Raw genomic sequence first — 15929 nt, 5'->3', positions numbered from 1 at the left:
GAGCCCAGATGTGGACCCTCAACTCTATGGTCAAATAAGTAGGAAAAAATATGCAATGGAAAAAAGACAGTCTCTTCAATAAATGGTGCTGGGAAAATTGGACAGCTATATACAGAAGAATGAAACGCAACCATTCTCTAACACCATACACAAAGATAAACTCAAAATGGATGAAAGACCTCAATGTGAAACAGGAATCCATCAAAATCCTAGAGGAGAACATAGGCAGTAACCTTTTTGACATTGGCCACAGCAACTTCTTTCAAGATACATCTCCAAAGGCTAGTGAAACAAAAGCAAAAATGAACTTTTGGAGCTTCATCAAGATAAAAAGCTTCTGCACAGCAAAGGAAACAGTCAACAAAACAAAGAGGCAACCCATAGAATGGGAGAAGATATTTGCAAATGACACTACAGACGAAGGGCTGATTTCCAAGATCTATAAAGAACTTCTCAAACTCAACACCCAAAACACAAATAATTAAGTCAAAAATGGGCAGAAGACATGAACAGACACTTCTCAAAAGAAGACATACAAATGGCTAGCAGACACATGAAAAAATGTTCATCATCATTAGCCATCAGGGAAATTCAAATCAAAACCACATTGAGATACCACCTTACACCAGTTTGAATGGCAAATATTGACAAGGCAAGAAACAACAAATGTTAGAGAGGTTTTGGAGAAAGGGGAACCCTCTTACACTGTTGGTGGGAATGCAAGTTGGTACAAACACTTTGGAAAACAGTGTGGAGGTTCCTCAAAAAATTAAAAATAGAGCTACCCTATGACCTAGCAATTGTACTACTGGGTATTTACCCTAAAGACACAGATGTAGTAAAAAGAAGGGCCATATGCACCCCAGTGTTCACAGCAGCAATGTCCACAATAGCTAAACTGTGGAAAGAGCTGAGATGCCCTTCAACAGATGAATGGATAAAGAAGATGTGGTCCATGTATAGAATGGAATATTACTCAGCCATCAGAAAGGATGAATACCCAGCTTTTACATCAACATGGGATGGGACTGGAGGAGATTATGCTAAGTGAAATAAGTCAAGCAGAGAAAGTCAATTATCATATGGTTTCACTTATTTGTGGAACATAAGGAATAGCATGGAGGACATTAGGAGAAGGAAGGGAAAAATGAAGGGGGGGAATCGGAAGGGGAGATGAACCATGAGAGACTATGGACTCTGAGAAACAAACTGAGGGTTTTAGAGAGGAGGGGGGTAGGGGGATGGGTTAGCCCGGTGATGGGTATTAAGGAGGGCACGTACTGCATGGAGCACTGGGTGTTATACAAAAACAATGAATCACGGATCACTACATCAAAAACTAATGATGTATTGTATGGTGACTAACATAGCATAGTAAGATAAAATTAACAAAACATCTTTTCTTTTTCACATGGCAGATTGTGCTTCTAGACACCAGGTAGCTTCAAGAGCATGATTTTTAGTAGGTACAAATCTATCGGGAAGTTTTCATTGATGAAAGCCTCTAGGAATGGCTGGGCCAAGTGAGGAGAGTGGGGAGGCCAGGGCGCATCAGTGACTAGAATATGAATGAACCCCATGTCAAGGGAGAGCCATTAAATGAAAAAGCACTTTGAGGCACTTTTCCCCAAACTTGCCTGCTCATCAGTAAGACTTATGTGGGACCTATGACAAAAATCCAGCTCCCTGGTACCATCTTAGAACCTCCAAATCAATCTTCAGGGGTGACAGCTTGATCATCTTGATTTTTAACCAGTGGAGTGGTGATTGTTATGGTCAGGCAAATAGGGGAATCGCCAATTTGAAAGGACGCCATTCCACAAATGTAAGACTTGAACAAATAGGGATTAGCTCTCAGAAAGGCATCGCTTTTTGGAGTAAAATTGTCAGTTGACTTGAGCTTTAAAGGAGTTAAATCCCTGGCACTAGAGATGGAATCTGACAGTCAATTAGCAGCTGTGTGCAAGGCCAGGTGCAAAGCAGTTACTGTGTCCCATTGGTTTTTCTGTCCCCAAACACAGAGGTGTTTTTTTGTACCTGTTGCCACACCCCAGTTCTAGGTCTCCACCCCACAACATGGCAGGTCATGGCTGTCCACCTCTGGCAACTGCCCATGGCAATTTAACCCCCTTCCCCCATGACCATACTAACGTTCCTATTTTTTTTTTTAAGATTTTATTAATTTTTTGACAGAGAGAGAGACAGCAAGAGAGGCAACACAAGCAGGGGGAGTGGGAGAGGGAGAAGCAGGCTTCCCACGAAGCAGGGAGCCCGATACGGGGCTTGATCCCTGGACCCTGGGACCATGACCTGAGCCAAAGGCAGACGCTTAACGACTGAGCCAACCAGGCACCCCATACTAACGTTCCTAAAGCCCACTTTTGTCCAAGTCTTTTTTTGATGAAAACAAAATGGAATCATCAACCAACCAAAACCAACCCCCTACACACACACACACACACACACACACACACACACACACACACACACGACCCTCCTGCTGTGGATTCCCATTGCCTATAGAATTAAATACAGTCCTCCACACGGCATTCAAAATCTCAGTATGGCCCCAGCCCATCTTCCCAGCTGGACCTCTGACAGCTTCCCTACACGTAACATCAATGCTGCCCAAGTGGATGGACGGTCATATCCCAAACATGCCCCCGGTCTTCCTGCTCCCGTGGCTGTGCCTAATATGAGCCCCCATCTCACCTCTCCCCACTGCACCTCCTCTCCCAAGACCAGGTCCTGTGCCTGTCTCCATCTCCATCTAACTCACTAGGTCCCACTTCCTCTACCACACTCCATATATAATGCTACCCTGTTCTATTTTGTGTTTCATTGTGAGCTCCTTGAGAACACAGTGTATATTTTAAGAAAGCACCTTTAATCTCTCACGCTGCTGAGTATGTGGGAGTACCAAAAAGAGCCATGTGACCAGAATCATGTGGCCATGGAGAAAAATGGTGTCCCTGTAACTTACTAGCTGAGAGGCTTCCGAAGAGTTACTTAGCCTTTCGGAGCTTCTGTTCCTTAATTAGCACAGTAGTGATGATACATAGCACCACCCCTCCAATATTATGGTAAGGGACTGAACGTCTGTCAAAGTGTCTTTACTCACAGTAATTGCTCAGTGATGACGCACAGCTGTCCCTCCCTTCTTAATGCATATGTACTAGATTGATTTAAGGAGGCTAACTAAATAAAGCAGTAAATACTACTAGTTATTTCAAGTTTTTCTGTAGGTGCAAAACTCCTTCCTCTCTCTTGTAAGAGCAGTTAACTTAGCTTGAAAAAGATGGAAAGCAGTAATCTTTCCTGGTTAGTTATGTGCATTTTTTAAAAATAAACATTCTAGGGGCGCCTGGGTGGCTCAGATGGTTGAGCTTCTGCCTTTGGCTCGGGTCATGGTCCCAGGGACCTGGGATCGAGCTCTGCATCAGGCTCCCTGCTCCATGGGGAGCCTGCTCTTCTCTCTCCTTCAGCTGCTCCCCCTGCTTGTGCTCTCTCGCTCTCTCTGTCAAAGGTAGCAGGAGGGGAAGAATGAAGGGGGGGAAATCGGAGGGGTAGATGAACCATGAGAGACGATGGACTCTGAAAAACAAACTGAGGGTTCTAGAGGGGAGGAGGGTGGGAGGATGGGTTAGCCTGGTGATGGGTACTGAGGAGGGCACGTTCTGCATGGAGCACTGGGTGTTATGCACAAACAATGAATCATGGAACACTACATCTAAAACTAATGATGTAATGTATGGGGATTAACATAATAAAATGAAAATAAAAATAAACATTCTACTTAAGCTGTTATTCTGGAAAACTGGAATTTCATTGGTAATCCCTCATCCATGTACGCACAGGAGTTTCTGAAGGTAAAAATCCCCAACCGCAGAAGCTAGAAATACGAAGATGGGGAGACGGGTAAGAATGGTGGCACAATGCCACGATAAAATGCCTGTGGGAGTTGGGACAAGGACATCGGACACGGGCAGGTGTGAGAGCTAGAGAAGCCTGTTTTTTTTTTTTTTTTTTTAAAGATTTAATTTATTTATTTGCAAGAGAGAATGAGAGACAGAGAGCACGAGAGGGAGGAGGGTCAGAGGGAGAAGCAGACTCCCTGCTGAGCAGGGAGCCCGATGCGGGACTCGATCCTGGGACTCCAGGATCATGACCTGAGCCGAAGGCAGTCGCTTAACCGACTGAGCCACCCAGGCAACCAAGAAGCCTGTTTTTTAATGCTGATTCATGGCCATGCTTGTCATACCAATAAGAAGCATTGACTCCTAATTGGGGTTATTATTAAAATGTGGTTATGCTAACATCCTAAAAGTTTATACTAACACAATCAAATTTCACCTTTCAGCCATGGTTCAGGACCAAGGGAATTCTGGAAGTTTTCAGATATGGGCTGAAGGAAGGGAGCTGAGGCCTGGCAGTCTTGGGCTGTGGAAGGACACAAGTGGGGTGGCCTGAAGGGGAAGGGGCAGGGCTTGTGTCAGGTTTGTTTCACCAGCCCAATGCCTTTACGAACAACAGTGAGCGCTATCACTTGGGCCTACGCAATTGAAAAAGGTCCTGGCAAAAAGTGCAAATCCTCTTTTAACAATAATTAAAAAAAAAAAATCCTCTTTTATTGAACGGGAATTCTCATTAAACTGGTTTTTGGGGAAAAGAAAGGTTTATTTTACTTTGTCATGAGTGATTTTCTTTTTTTTTTTTTAATTCTTTTTTCCCCCAGCTTTACTGAGGTATAATTGACAAAATGGTAAGATATTTATTTATTTATTTATTTATTTTTATTTTATTTTTTTTTAAAGATTTTATTTATTTATTTGAGAGAGAGAGAGAGAGAGAGAGCACATGAGGGGGGGGAGGGTCAGAGGGAGAAGCAGACTCCCCGCTGAGCAGGGAGCCCGATGTGGGACTCGATCCCGGGACTCCAGGATCATGACCTGAGCCGAAGGCAGTCGCTTAACCAACTGAGCCACCCAGGCACCCAAAATGGTAAGATATTTAAAGTGTACATTATCATGATTTGATATACAATGTGGAAGGATTCCACCTGCCCCTGCCCCCCATCTAGTTAATTAACACATCCACATGGGTGATTTTCTTGAGATCACAAAGCCCAGAGCACAGCCTCAAGATCATCTTATAGTCTAACACCTGGTTCCTTTCTAAAACGATGAGGACCCCTGGAATACCAAGAACAATGACAGCTCCTAGATGCCATGAGGCCACCGTTAATAAAAACTTCCAAGGGAAATGGAAACCTAAAAATCTTGGAAAATAATTTTATTGTAACCACAGGTTGATTACAAAATAGAAATCAGAGAAAACATATTTTCTTAAATCAAAGTAACTAAATTTAGGTGAATTGATATTTATTCAGAATAACTTTAATGCTGTTTGTTATTCTAAAACTTCCAAAAATTCCATCTGACATAGGGGTTGTTGAAACTGTCACAAACAACAGTGTAGCTAATGAAGGGTTGCTAGGCTTTATTCAAAGCATGACTCCAGACTTAACACAGAGGTTCTATTAGAAGTCTAAGAGGAAAAAATGGGCCATCAGAAATAGGGATAAGACATGGACATAGAGGCATTTTACACATAGGACTTCACATCCCCAACTAGAACAAGCTTGCTCTGGAATTCTGCCATCTATTTTCATGTTTGTCTAAACCAACCAACAAACAAACCTCAGCTGGAATAGTGTGAACAATGGTCATCTCGTTCCATCAACAACATTTCATTCATTCAGCACATATTGGAGTCCCTACCATGTGCTGGCACTGAAAGCAAGAAGGAGCAAGAGACATTCCCTTCCTTCGCCAAACTCATTGCCAAAAGAGAACACAAACAACCAGATATTTCGAATAACCCGGGGAAGAGCAATGATAAAGATGGGCATGGGCTCCCATGGGAGCCCCAGGGAAGGCTGCCTCAGCCCAGCAGCTTCCAGGGGAGAGCTCTGATGTTGGAGTCAGAATTACCCAGGGAAGCAGAGGTGGAGGTAGTTTCTAGAAACAGAACCATCATAAGCCAAGGCAGAGAGGCATGAGGGAGAGGAGTAATGACTTCAGTGTGACTGCAGCACACATGTAAAGGGAGGGCTGATGGAGATGAGGCTGGACAGGTGGTCCTGAATATAGAATTCTGAGTTAATAAATTGTGGTTATGACTTTTCCCTGTTTAAAAAACAACAAGAACAAAAAAACCTTGGTTCCTTAATTGCATGCAAAGTGTATTCTTTTGAGACAAAATTTATTTCATTTTTAGTTCTGTTTGGCTGCATATTTTTCAAAATAATTATACTCCTTGGGGAGCAGTAAATGACAGACATGGGTTTTATATAAATGTCAATTACGATTTGATCATAAATCATGAAGCAATCACCTGCTTTTACCAGGGGACACGGAGTGTGGGGAAAGATGGCAAGTGCTGAGCACCTGAAGAGAAATCAACTCCTCTTCTGGGAGGTGAGTTTATTCTTCTTGGAGATCTGGGGGTCCTGGATCTGGAGTAGAGTCTGGACACAGTTTGGGAGGGAGGAAGTACTACAGAGGACCTGGAGAAGCCCCTCACCGTGGGTGAACTGCATCATCATTTCCTGTGTCTTTTCTCTGGCAAATTCTGCCAGACTTCTGTACTGCCTCACATCATGCTGTGATCTGTCAGGGGCTAGACAGGTCAGCAGTAGAGGAAGGCTCTGGAATCTCAGCAGAAGCAGAGTCTGGAATCAAAGCAGGTCTGCCCGTTTTCCTGGGCATAGCAAATATGTAAGCACTACACTGACCAAGAGACAGCATTATGAGAGGGCAGCTAACCGAAACAAATCGATTCTATCTGAAAACACACTGAGGCTTTCCACATCCACTCTCCTGTACCGACTTAGGGCATCAGAGCATCTTTTCTCCAACTCTGCCGACAAGCTCTGCACTCAGAAGGTTCCTTTGCATCACTTAAGCAAATCATTGCTTATTAGCAACTTGAGGTAACCTCCAGGTTCTTTAGATGACTTTCACTCTTCTTTGTCCTGGATATTTTAAAATAACAGGTAAAAATATCTATTCTCAGAGCTGTAGGAGATAAAAATGTTTGCCCTGATGGGAATGAGCTCTTGATTTAGCTAAGCTTCATTTTAAAGAGTCTATCTTAAAGAGAGATACAGTATTACATGAAATTAACATCTGACAAATTTCACGGGAAGTAGTCTATTTTCTCTGATGTAATACTTTTCTTTTGCAGTTTTTTTTTTTTAAAACAAGGTAAACTTGGTAAATTGAGCAGAAGAATGAAGATGGAAAAAACAAAAACATACTTATTCTGAGACCAGGGCCATGTTCTAAGAACAAAGTGGTTCCTGTTAGTAGGCAAGAAGAGAAAGATGCTAGACCGTTATTTTTCCTCCACAACAGGACAATAAGGAAAGCGTATCTCGGCCTCCTAGACCAAGAGACTCGCATTTCCTACCAGACCTGGGAGGATTTCCGCTTACCTATGAGTTCTTCCTTATTAACCTTTTGATTAACTGTTATTAAACACTCCTGAACACAGTGACTGCCTTATATGACTCAATTTATCATCACTACAAGATGAGCACTATTATCAGCCCCATTTCACAAATGAAGGAACTGAGGCACAGAGAGGCCAAGGAACTCACTTGAGGTCACACAGATAGGAAGGTCTGACGCTGAAAGCTTTCTTCTTCACTTTTACACTGTACACTCTACTTCCTTTAGTGACCATGCAGAGTTCAGTAAGAAATGAAAAACCACCTCTATGGAAAACATTCCCGTGCACCTAGTACGATCCCAAACTATTCCAAAAAACTCTTCCGTGGCATTTATCCATGCCTGTCCTCCCCATCACCAAGCACTATACTCCCTCCCCAGGCTAGCATGAAGGGAACAGCAGGGATCGGGTAGCGAAAGCTAGCACCTTTGCCAAGCATGCTGTCTCAAGTGTCTCGCTTTGTTACCTCATTAATGAATGACTACAAAGAATCACAGAGAACAACCATCTGCCCATCGCCTGACCCCCTCATGTGACCCAACTTACTCCATGGAGTCGATAATTTTTTTTGGCTCCACAGGGCACGGGTAGATGACCTCATCGATGTGCGTCAGGTTACAATTTGAAAAGGCAGTGGAGATATGTATGAAGGCTTCAAGCTTGGGCATCTGACTGGCCATAAGCAAGAGCTGCTGGGTGGCAGTGACGTTAAGTTGCACGGCATGTCTGCAGGAGGTAAAGCAGAAGGAAGTACAATGAGGCAACTTGGCATCCTGCCTTGCTAGAACTTCACCTACTCCAATAACTGGCATGTCCATCTGATTTCTGTGGCTGCACCAAAGGACCAAAAAGAAAAGCATGGGTCGTGGCTACACAGTAACGTGATGCCTGCAAGGTGTTATATGGTGATGATGCATTCTGTGCACATAAATCCTATTCATTGAAGCATTGTTCATATTGCATATAGAGATGGCTTGGTTCTAAATCAGCTGGAAGGAAAAAAAATCATAATCCTCTGAATGTATAAAGGGGTTTCTTAAGCAGCCATTAAAAATATAGACATAGGGGCTCCTGGGTGGCTCAGATGGTTAAGCATCTGCCTTCGGCTCAGGTCGTGGTCCCAGGGTCCTGGGACCCAGCCCTGCATTGGGCTCCCTGCTCAGCAGGGGGCCTGCTTCTTCCCCTCCCTCTGCTTCTCCCCCACTTATATTCTCTCTCTCTGTATCTCTGTGTCTCGAATGAATAAATTAAAAAATATATATATAAAAATAGGGGTGCCTGGGTGGCTCAGCTGTTAAGCGGCTGCCTTCGGCTCAGGTCATGATCCCAGGGTCCTGGGATCGAGCCCCGCATCGGGCTCCCTGCTCTGTGGGAAGCCTGCTTCTCCCTCTCCTGCTCCCCCAGCTTGTGTTCCCTCTCTCACTGTCTCTCTCTCTCTGTGTCAAATAAATAAATAAAATCTTTAAAAAATATATAAAAATACATAAATTGAGCATCTAACTCAAGAAGCTGCAAAATTCAAATGAACTGTAGGAGAGCAACAGTGGATGGAGAATGAGAAATAGAAATTTCTATTGCAAACGTCCAGGTCAGACCTAAAAACCGATGTCAAAATCCTAAGTTTTAGCTACTAGAACACCAAGTTATATAAGCACAATATGTGATGACAAATGGTTCATTCTAGAAATACATGGTTTATACAATATCAGGAACCCTATTAATCTAACTAAAAAAGAGCATAAAAAGGAGAAAAACTAAATGATCCTCTATATGCATTTTGAAAAGTTTTAAAATGACATTCAGTATCCATCTCTAATTTTAAAAAATTCATTAAAAGAAGAATAAATTATTAAAATATATCCCTTTCCCTTTGTTAGCCTGTATCATGTTCAATGGGGAAAATTTAGGAGCACTGCTTTTAAAGTCAGGGCCAAGAAGAATGCCTGCAATCACTACCATTAGTTAGTACTGCTCTGAACTTCCACCCGGTAATGAGAGAGGAAAACAAAATGAATTAACAGATATAAGAGTTGCAAAGGCAGTCACGAAAATCCATATCAGATTACATAATTGTATATCTGGGAAACAAAAGAGCTAAAAAAAAACCACCCTGGGACATGCAATGATTCATTCAGTAAAGTGTCCATTTATAAAAGTTGTGTTAAAGGAAAACATTGGAGAATACAATGGAAGAAAGGCACATACTCAAACTGAACATTTAAAAAATATATCAAGTTAAGAATAAATGAACAGACTATATACAAAAAAATGATAAAACTTCATTAAGGGTTATAGAAAAATTGAATAAACAATATATTGTTCTTAGGAAGAGCCAATGTTTTAAATATGTTAAGCTTTTCTAAATTAGGTGACATATTCAAGGTAGTCCTAATCAAATTCCTAACTTTTTTTTTTTTTTTTAAAGATTTTATTTATTTCACAGAGAGAGCACAAGCAGAGGGAGAGAGAGGGAGAAGCAGGCTCCCCGCCGAGCAAGGAGCCCGATGCGGGACTCGATCCCAGGACCCCGGGATCATGACCCGGGCCGAAGGCAGCCGCCTAACCGACTGAGCCACCCAGGCGTCCCTTTTTTTTTTTTTTTTTCAAATTCCTAACTTTTTAAGAAGTTGAAAAAATTATCTTAAGTTTAATCAAGATGGATAAGCAGATGCGAATAGTCAGGAAAATTCTATAAAAAGAGAATGATGTGTGTATACTTGCCTAATAAAAAAAAATTACTGTAATAAAATACTGTGGTGTTGGAAGAGAAAGCCTAAGTAATGGAACAAAATAAAGAGTCCAACAATGGAAATTCAGTATATTATAAGAGCTTCATTTAAATAAAGAGTAAAAGCAAATCATTTAATAAATGTTGCTAAAGAAGTAGCCATCTGTTAGAAATTTTTCAAAAGCTACTCTACATTCACACCCACATCACTTTTCCTTTTTATAGAATTTTCCTATTTCTCTTTATAGGCAAATAAACTCTAAATGGGTTAAAGATTTAAGGTGAAAATGAAGCAATAAAAATTGTAGAAGAAATTATGAATAACTGCATAAATAATAAAAATAGTTGAGGACAAATGATAAATTTAAAATATTTTGAGCCTTTATAAAAGACAAAAAAAATCAATATGCTAACTATTCCAACAAGTCTTAAAATTGACAAGAAAAAAAATGTTTTGGTAGAAAAACATGTAAAGAACACGAATAGGCATTTCACAAAAGAATAAAATGCCAATCAGCATTTCTACATCTTCAACTTTTCTAATTATCAATAAAACCAAAATCAAAATACACAATGTAATTTCCATTGTATTGGCAGCATTAAAAATATAGAAATACATAGTATGGCTGTGGGTGTCAGAAATGAGCATTCATGTGCACTGGGACAATGTAAATCAATACCACCTTTGTGGAAAACAATGTATCATTTACCGTTTATAACCTGGGCACAGCTGCTACATCTCTAACAATTTTACTTCTGGACATTTGCCCAAAGTAAAGTGCACAGTGGTATAAAAAAAATGTAAGCACAGAGATGTTCGCTGAAGCATTGTTTATAATAGTGAAAAATTAGAACAATCCAAAAATATCCACCAATACAGAACTGGTTGAGTATACTATATACATGTATAATGGAATGTCATGCAGTCATTAGAAATTATAAAGAATATCTATTGACAATGAAAGAGATCCAAAGATGTAACTGAGCAAGTTGCTAAAAAATTATCAATATGATGCCATTTTTTGGTGAAGTTGAACATAGTCTTTTTATTACGGTTGTGAAAAGAAAAGTTGGAATGGATGCTCTCCATAATATTAAATGGTCATCTCTGGGTGGAGAGATTTTTGGAGAATTTTTACTCCTTTGAATTTTTTTCATTAAGAATGTATCTTTAAAAAAATTTTTTTATTTAAATTCAATTTAGTTGACATATAGTGTGTTGTTAGTTTCAGGGGTAGAATTTAGTGATTCATCATTTGCATATATCTTTTTTTTTTTTTTAACAGAAATGACAAAGAAACTGACACACATATACATGCACACATGCATGCCATGCACGCTCTCTCTCTCTCTCTCTCTCACACACACACACACACACATCCACCATGAGAGGGAAATGGGCATGTACCTCAGATGATCATCAAAGCGCACAGTAGCTGCACAGTGGAAGACAATGTTTGTACAGGAGAGAAGCTCTTGCATGTCCTCCTTGCTGATGGCAAAGTCATTCTGATTGAGATCTGCATAGATAGCTCTGATCTTCTCATGCACGTTTGGACAGATTTCTTTGACTTTTTCAAACAGCTAAAACATAAATATAAATCAATATGCAGAGAGCATCATCACCATCACATTGCTCTTGTTTTTGCTGGCTTGTCTCATCCCAATTCTCAAAAACTGGTTTTATTTATAGTATCACTCAAAGAAGGTATTTACTCAAGAGCCATTTGTTTTACTCCAGGCAATTCAGTCAGCTTAGTATAATTTCTGCTCCTCTTAATTTGATAAACATTCAAAAAAATCAGTTCTAATAATCAGTTAAGGAGTATATTTTGAGCTTTTCCTGCATGTGTGAAGGGGTGACAATGAGTCATCCATATCCTGCCCCCCCCCCCACCCCCATCCCCGCCAACAAGGCAGCTTCGTGTTTATACGTGGTGATTTTTTCCATTTTTGGCTGGGAAATATGGCTTTCGGTGCAAAATTATCAGCCTTTACAAATTACCAGCAAAATCACCAGCCTTTACAAGGGAGGTCTCACGGGCACAAGTTCGAAACAACTTAGTTAACTGGCCCAAAGGAACAATAGCTCTTAGCAGCGCAAACATAATTAGAAAATAACAAATTGGGCAAATTTGTAATGGGTAAAACAAATACAACTTTTACATAATCTCATTCCAATATCGATGGCAGTTATTGTCTAGTAAAAATTATATGAGTAATGTCCTTTTTATGGGATTTTAATTGATTTCTTAATATTCTAATTTCTTTATAAAGGAAAAGGAAAGAACACTGGCAGTTTTAGCTTTTATTACGATTGTTCGAATGGAACAGTCTCTACTTTCCCCTCCACACACAAGCTCTTAGGTTCAACTGGTATTTTTCCATTTTCTCAAAGAATATAATTTTAACAAAATGATCTTGGTTTCCACCTGTTTTGACAAAAGGAAATTCTGTAGTATTGACATGGGCTGTTCGCAATGAGGAAAAGTAAGGCTAAATGTTTAGGAAGGTTAGGAGCAGAGAAAATTAGTCTGTTTTAGTCATAGTAGAGTAGCAGAGCCTGTCCCCTTCACCCCTTCTGCCCCCGAAGAATGTTTGCATTTACTCCTTAATCCTGAGTAGTAGGCTTCTTCCCTCCATTGGATATCTACCCTAGGCTCTTTTGTTGGGTCATAAGAAATTGATCTAAGGTAGTCATAGAAGTCATGTCTCATATTCTTGAATCAGGCAAGAGCATGTTCAGAGGCCTTCTGGGAATCCAGTGAAGGTGATCAGGGAAGGAGGTCAAGTCCATGTATTGGCCTGGCGAGTTAATATATTTCTGCCTTTGAGCTACCATTTTTTCTGCACCGCAGGATCAGCCTTGCAGTAGCGTGGGACTTCAGTCCTGAAGAGTTTGGAGGTTAGATCAATCCTCAAAGCTTTTTTGACATTTGGGACTGATGACGTGGATACAGTGTCTGAGAGACATTCTCAACAAAGGTCATTCTGGTTCTTCCAGAAAGATATTTAAGAGCTTTTGTAATCTGGATGAATCAGAAGCATGCTAAATACTGGTTTTCACGGTCAAATGTTTTCCTTCTCATAGTCCATGTTAATCATGCAACAAATTGGATCTTCTTGGATAAATTTATCTAAAATGTGCACAATTTCCCCCCCCTTTTAATAATTGGATTTGTAGAAGGTTCTGTTTTGAGTCTGCATGACAGATTTTATTCACAAGAAATTTAGTGAGGGTTCTGTGGAGTCTTTGACTTTGGCCTGTGATAACTTCTGGCGACGTTAGAGTAGTAAGTGGAAAATGACTTCAGTGTCCATCCTTACAGCAATGGAGTTCCTCACACATGATGTAAACTACCATAAAGATTTTCCTTTGCTTTTGGTTTTTATGACTTCAGCGGAGAATCCTGCTACACCCTATTGTACTTTCATCCCACCTGGGCAAATGTAATAAATGGAGATAATCACCATTTCAGGAAAGAGTGTTCCGATCTATATTCTGTGTATTGATTACATTTTCCTTTTTTTTTTTTTAAAGATTTTATTTATTTGACAGAGAGAGACACAGCGAGAGAGGGAACACAAGCAGGGGGAGTGGGAGAGGGAGAAGCAGGCTTCCCGTGGAGCAGGGAGCCCGATGCAGGGCTTGATCCCAGGACCTTGGGATCATGACCTGAGCTGAAGGCAGACGCTTAACGACTGAGCCACCCAGGCACCCCTTGATTACATTTTCCAATGAGAGGGCATGTCTGAGTGAACATGGTATAATTTTTTTTTAAAGTCTAAGTTTTCTAATCCAGATGGAATTTATTATGGTCAATTGAAATAAATCAGTGAATTGGCTGCAGCAATTCAAACCACAGGACTAAGTGAGAGTCACATTTTACTATGTGATCCATGCCCGTTAATACGACTTGCCTTGCCTGGCATCTCACCATTTTGCTCCAGCCACCCCTAACAAAATAATACTTCTTAAATGTTTCCACATTCTCAATAGACTGCTGAGATTACAGCCAACCACCATCCAACAGGTCAGTGCTTTTCCACGTGTTATCCACCAAACGAACTGTATTGGATTTACTAGCATGCACATTAAAAGTGTATATTTCCAGCCCCTGGCCCCACCCACTGAATAAGAAATGACTGGGTCACACCCAGGAGTCTGTATTTCACATCAAGTTCCCTGGTGGATTTTAACTCATCCCAAGATGAGAACTTCTTCAGCTGGAGTGTTAACACGGATTAATTGAACAATGGTGTTTGACTCATTTCCCTTTATAACTGTCCAGGGCAGTTACAGGACATCAGTGGTTTTCAAACTGTGTAGGCATAAGAAAAATCCAGGAACCAATTAAAAATGACTTCCTTACTCTACCCTCTGAGATCCTGACTCAATAGGTTTGGCAGGTTAACCCAGGTAGTTGTATTCCTTAACCAGTTCCACAGATAGGTCTGCTGTGCTGGGTACCATACTTGTGAAACATTAATTTGGAACATTAATTTGGAAAATTCACATCCATTTTTAAAGTCAGGGCTTAAATTTCCCCCTCTGGTTGGTAAATCCTTGGTTCTTGCTTATCATTTTATGCTGGACAGCACCCAGTTCATTGAAAAGCCTCAAATGTTGTTTGTTACATTGACATTAATTACTGTAAGAACAGTAATGGAACCAGGAGTGGGAGCTTGATTCCTGAAATCATTTGTTTACCAGCTCTTTTGTGTTGGTGGGAAGAAAGACAGCAGATAACTACCACAAGTAGAAGAAATAAAGTGTTCCCTTGGGTCCTCTGCACTGATGGCAAACGGGAGCTGGAAAGGCTCAGAGTAGAACCTTTGCTTTTGTAATAATGATATAACCGAAGGACAGAAGAAATGCTGCAAATGGGTCCTCAGTGGACACCAGCTCTTCTGAAAGGTTCTTTTGCTGATGTGAGCCATTCATTAAAGGTAAGAAAAAAATAGATGGAACAAACATGAGTGCAGAAAAAATATATAATTTCAAAAATTTCACTGAAGGTCCAGCAATAAAGAACTTAATGTAGTTATTTTAGATTCTAAGAGTTTATCATATTTCTGCTCGTATAGTCTTTAGGTAATGGCATAGGACTGAGAAGGTAAAGAGTGGAGTAGCTACCTGCCATTGATGAAGACTCAAGGAGGGACTGCTGTGTTTCCATTTCCTGAAACCCTGTTCTAGACAGAGGCAGGATGTTTTTCTGTGGCCAATGAAAGATCACAGTGAAGAGGCTCTCTAAACTTTTCAAACTTGGGGTGCCTGGGTGGCTCAGTCAGTTAAGCGACCGACTCTTGATTTCAGCTCAGGCCATGATCTCAGGGTGGTGAGATCGAGCCCCACTTAAGCCCTGCTTAAGATTCTCTCTCCCTCTCCCTCTGCCCCTGCTCCCCCTCACTGTCTCTAAATAAATAAATCTTTTTAAAAAAACCATTTCAAACCGGTAACAAAGCTATACGTTTCTCTTGGAAAGTCTAGGAGTGTTCTATTGATTTGACATTATACAGCAAGGATTTCTCTCTCTTAATTTGTTTTAACCACAAGAGATGATTCCATATACGACAATAGTTACTGATAGCCCAGACACAGGAGAGAAACTTTACATATCCTAAGGGAGAAAATTCAGCAGAAATAAGATCAGAAAGAGAAATTTTCTGGATTCGATAAACT

The 15929-nt window shown here is 40.6% G+C and overlaps 1 protein-coding gene across 1 annotated transcript in view; it reads right to left on the bottom strand.

Annotated features, from left to right (window-relative positions):
• FAR2 (fatty acyl-CoA reductase 2) overlaps positions 1 to 15929 on the bottom strand; it is a 135342-nt gene that overhangs the window by 13861 nt on the left and 105552 nt on the right. Inside the window, exons 3-4 of the mRNA XM_081818945.1 lie at positions 11652 to 11827; positions 8062 to 8241 (exon numbers count right to left, since the gene is read on the bottom strand). Of these exons, the coding sequence (XP_081675071.1) occupies positions 8062 to 8241; positions 11652 to 11827 (356 nt within the window). The remainder of the gene's footprint in view (positions 1 to 8061; positions 8242 to 11651; positions 11828 to 15929) is intronic.

The sequence above is a fragment of the Leptonychotes weddellii genome, chromosome 5 (assembly GCF_054177405.1).
Source record: "Leptonychotes weddellii isolate Sample4059 chromosome 5, ASM5417740v2, whole genome shotgun sequence".
NCBI classification, from domain to species: Eukaryota; Metazoa; Chordata; class Mammalia; order Carnivora; family Phocidae; genus Leptonychotes; species Leptonychotes weddellii.
The sequence above is the reverse complement of the archived record's forward strand: the minus strand, read 5'-3'. Positions and strand labels throughout refer to the sequence as shown.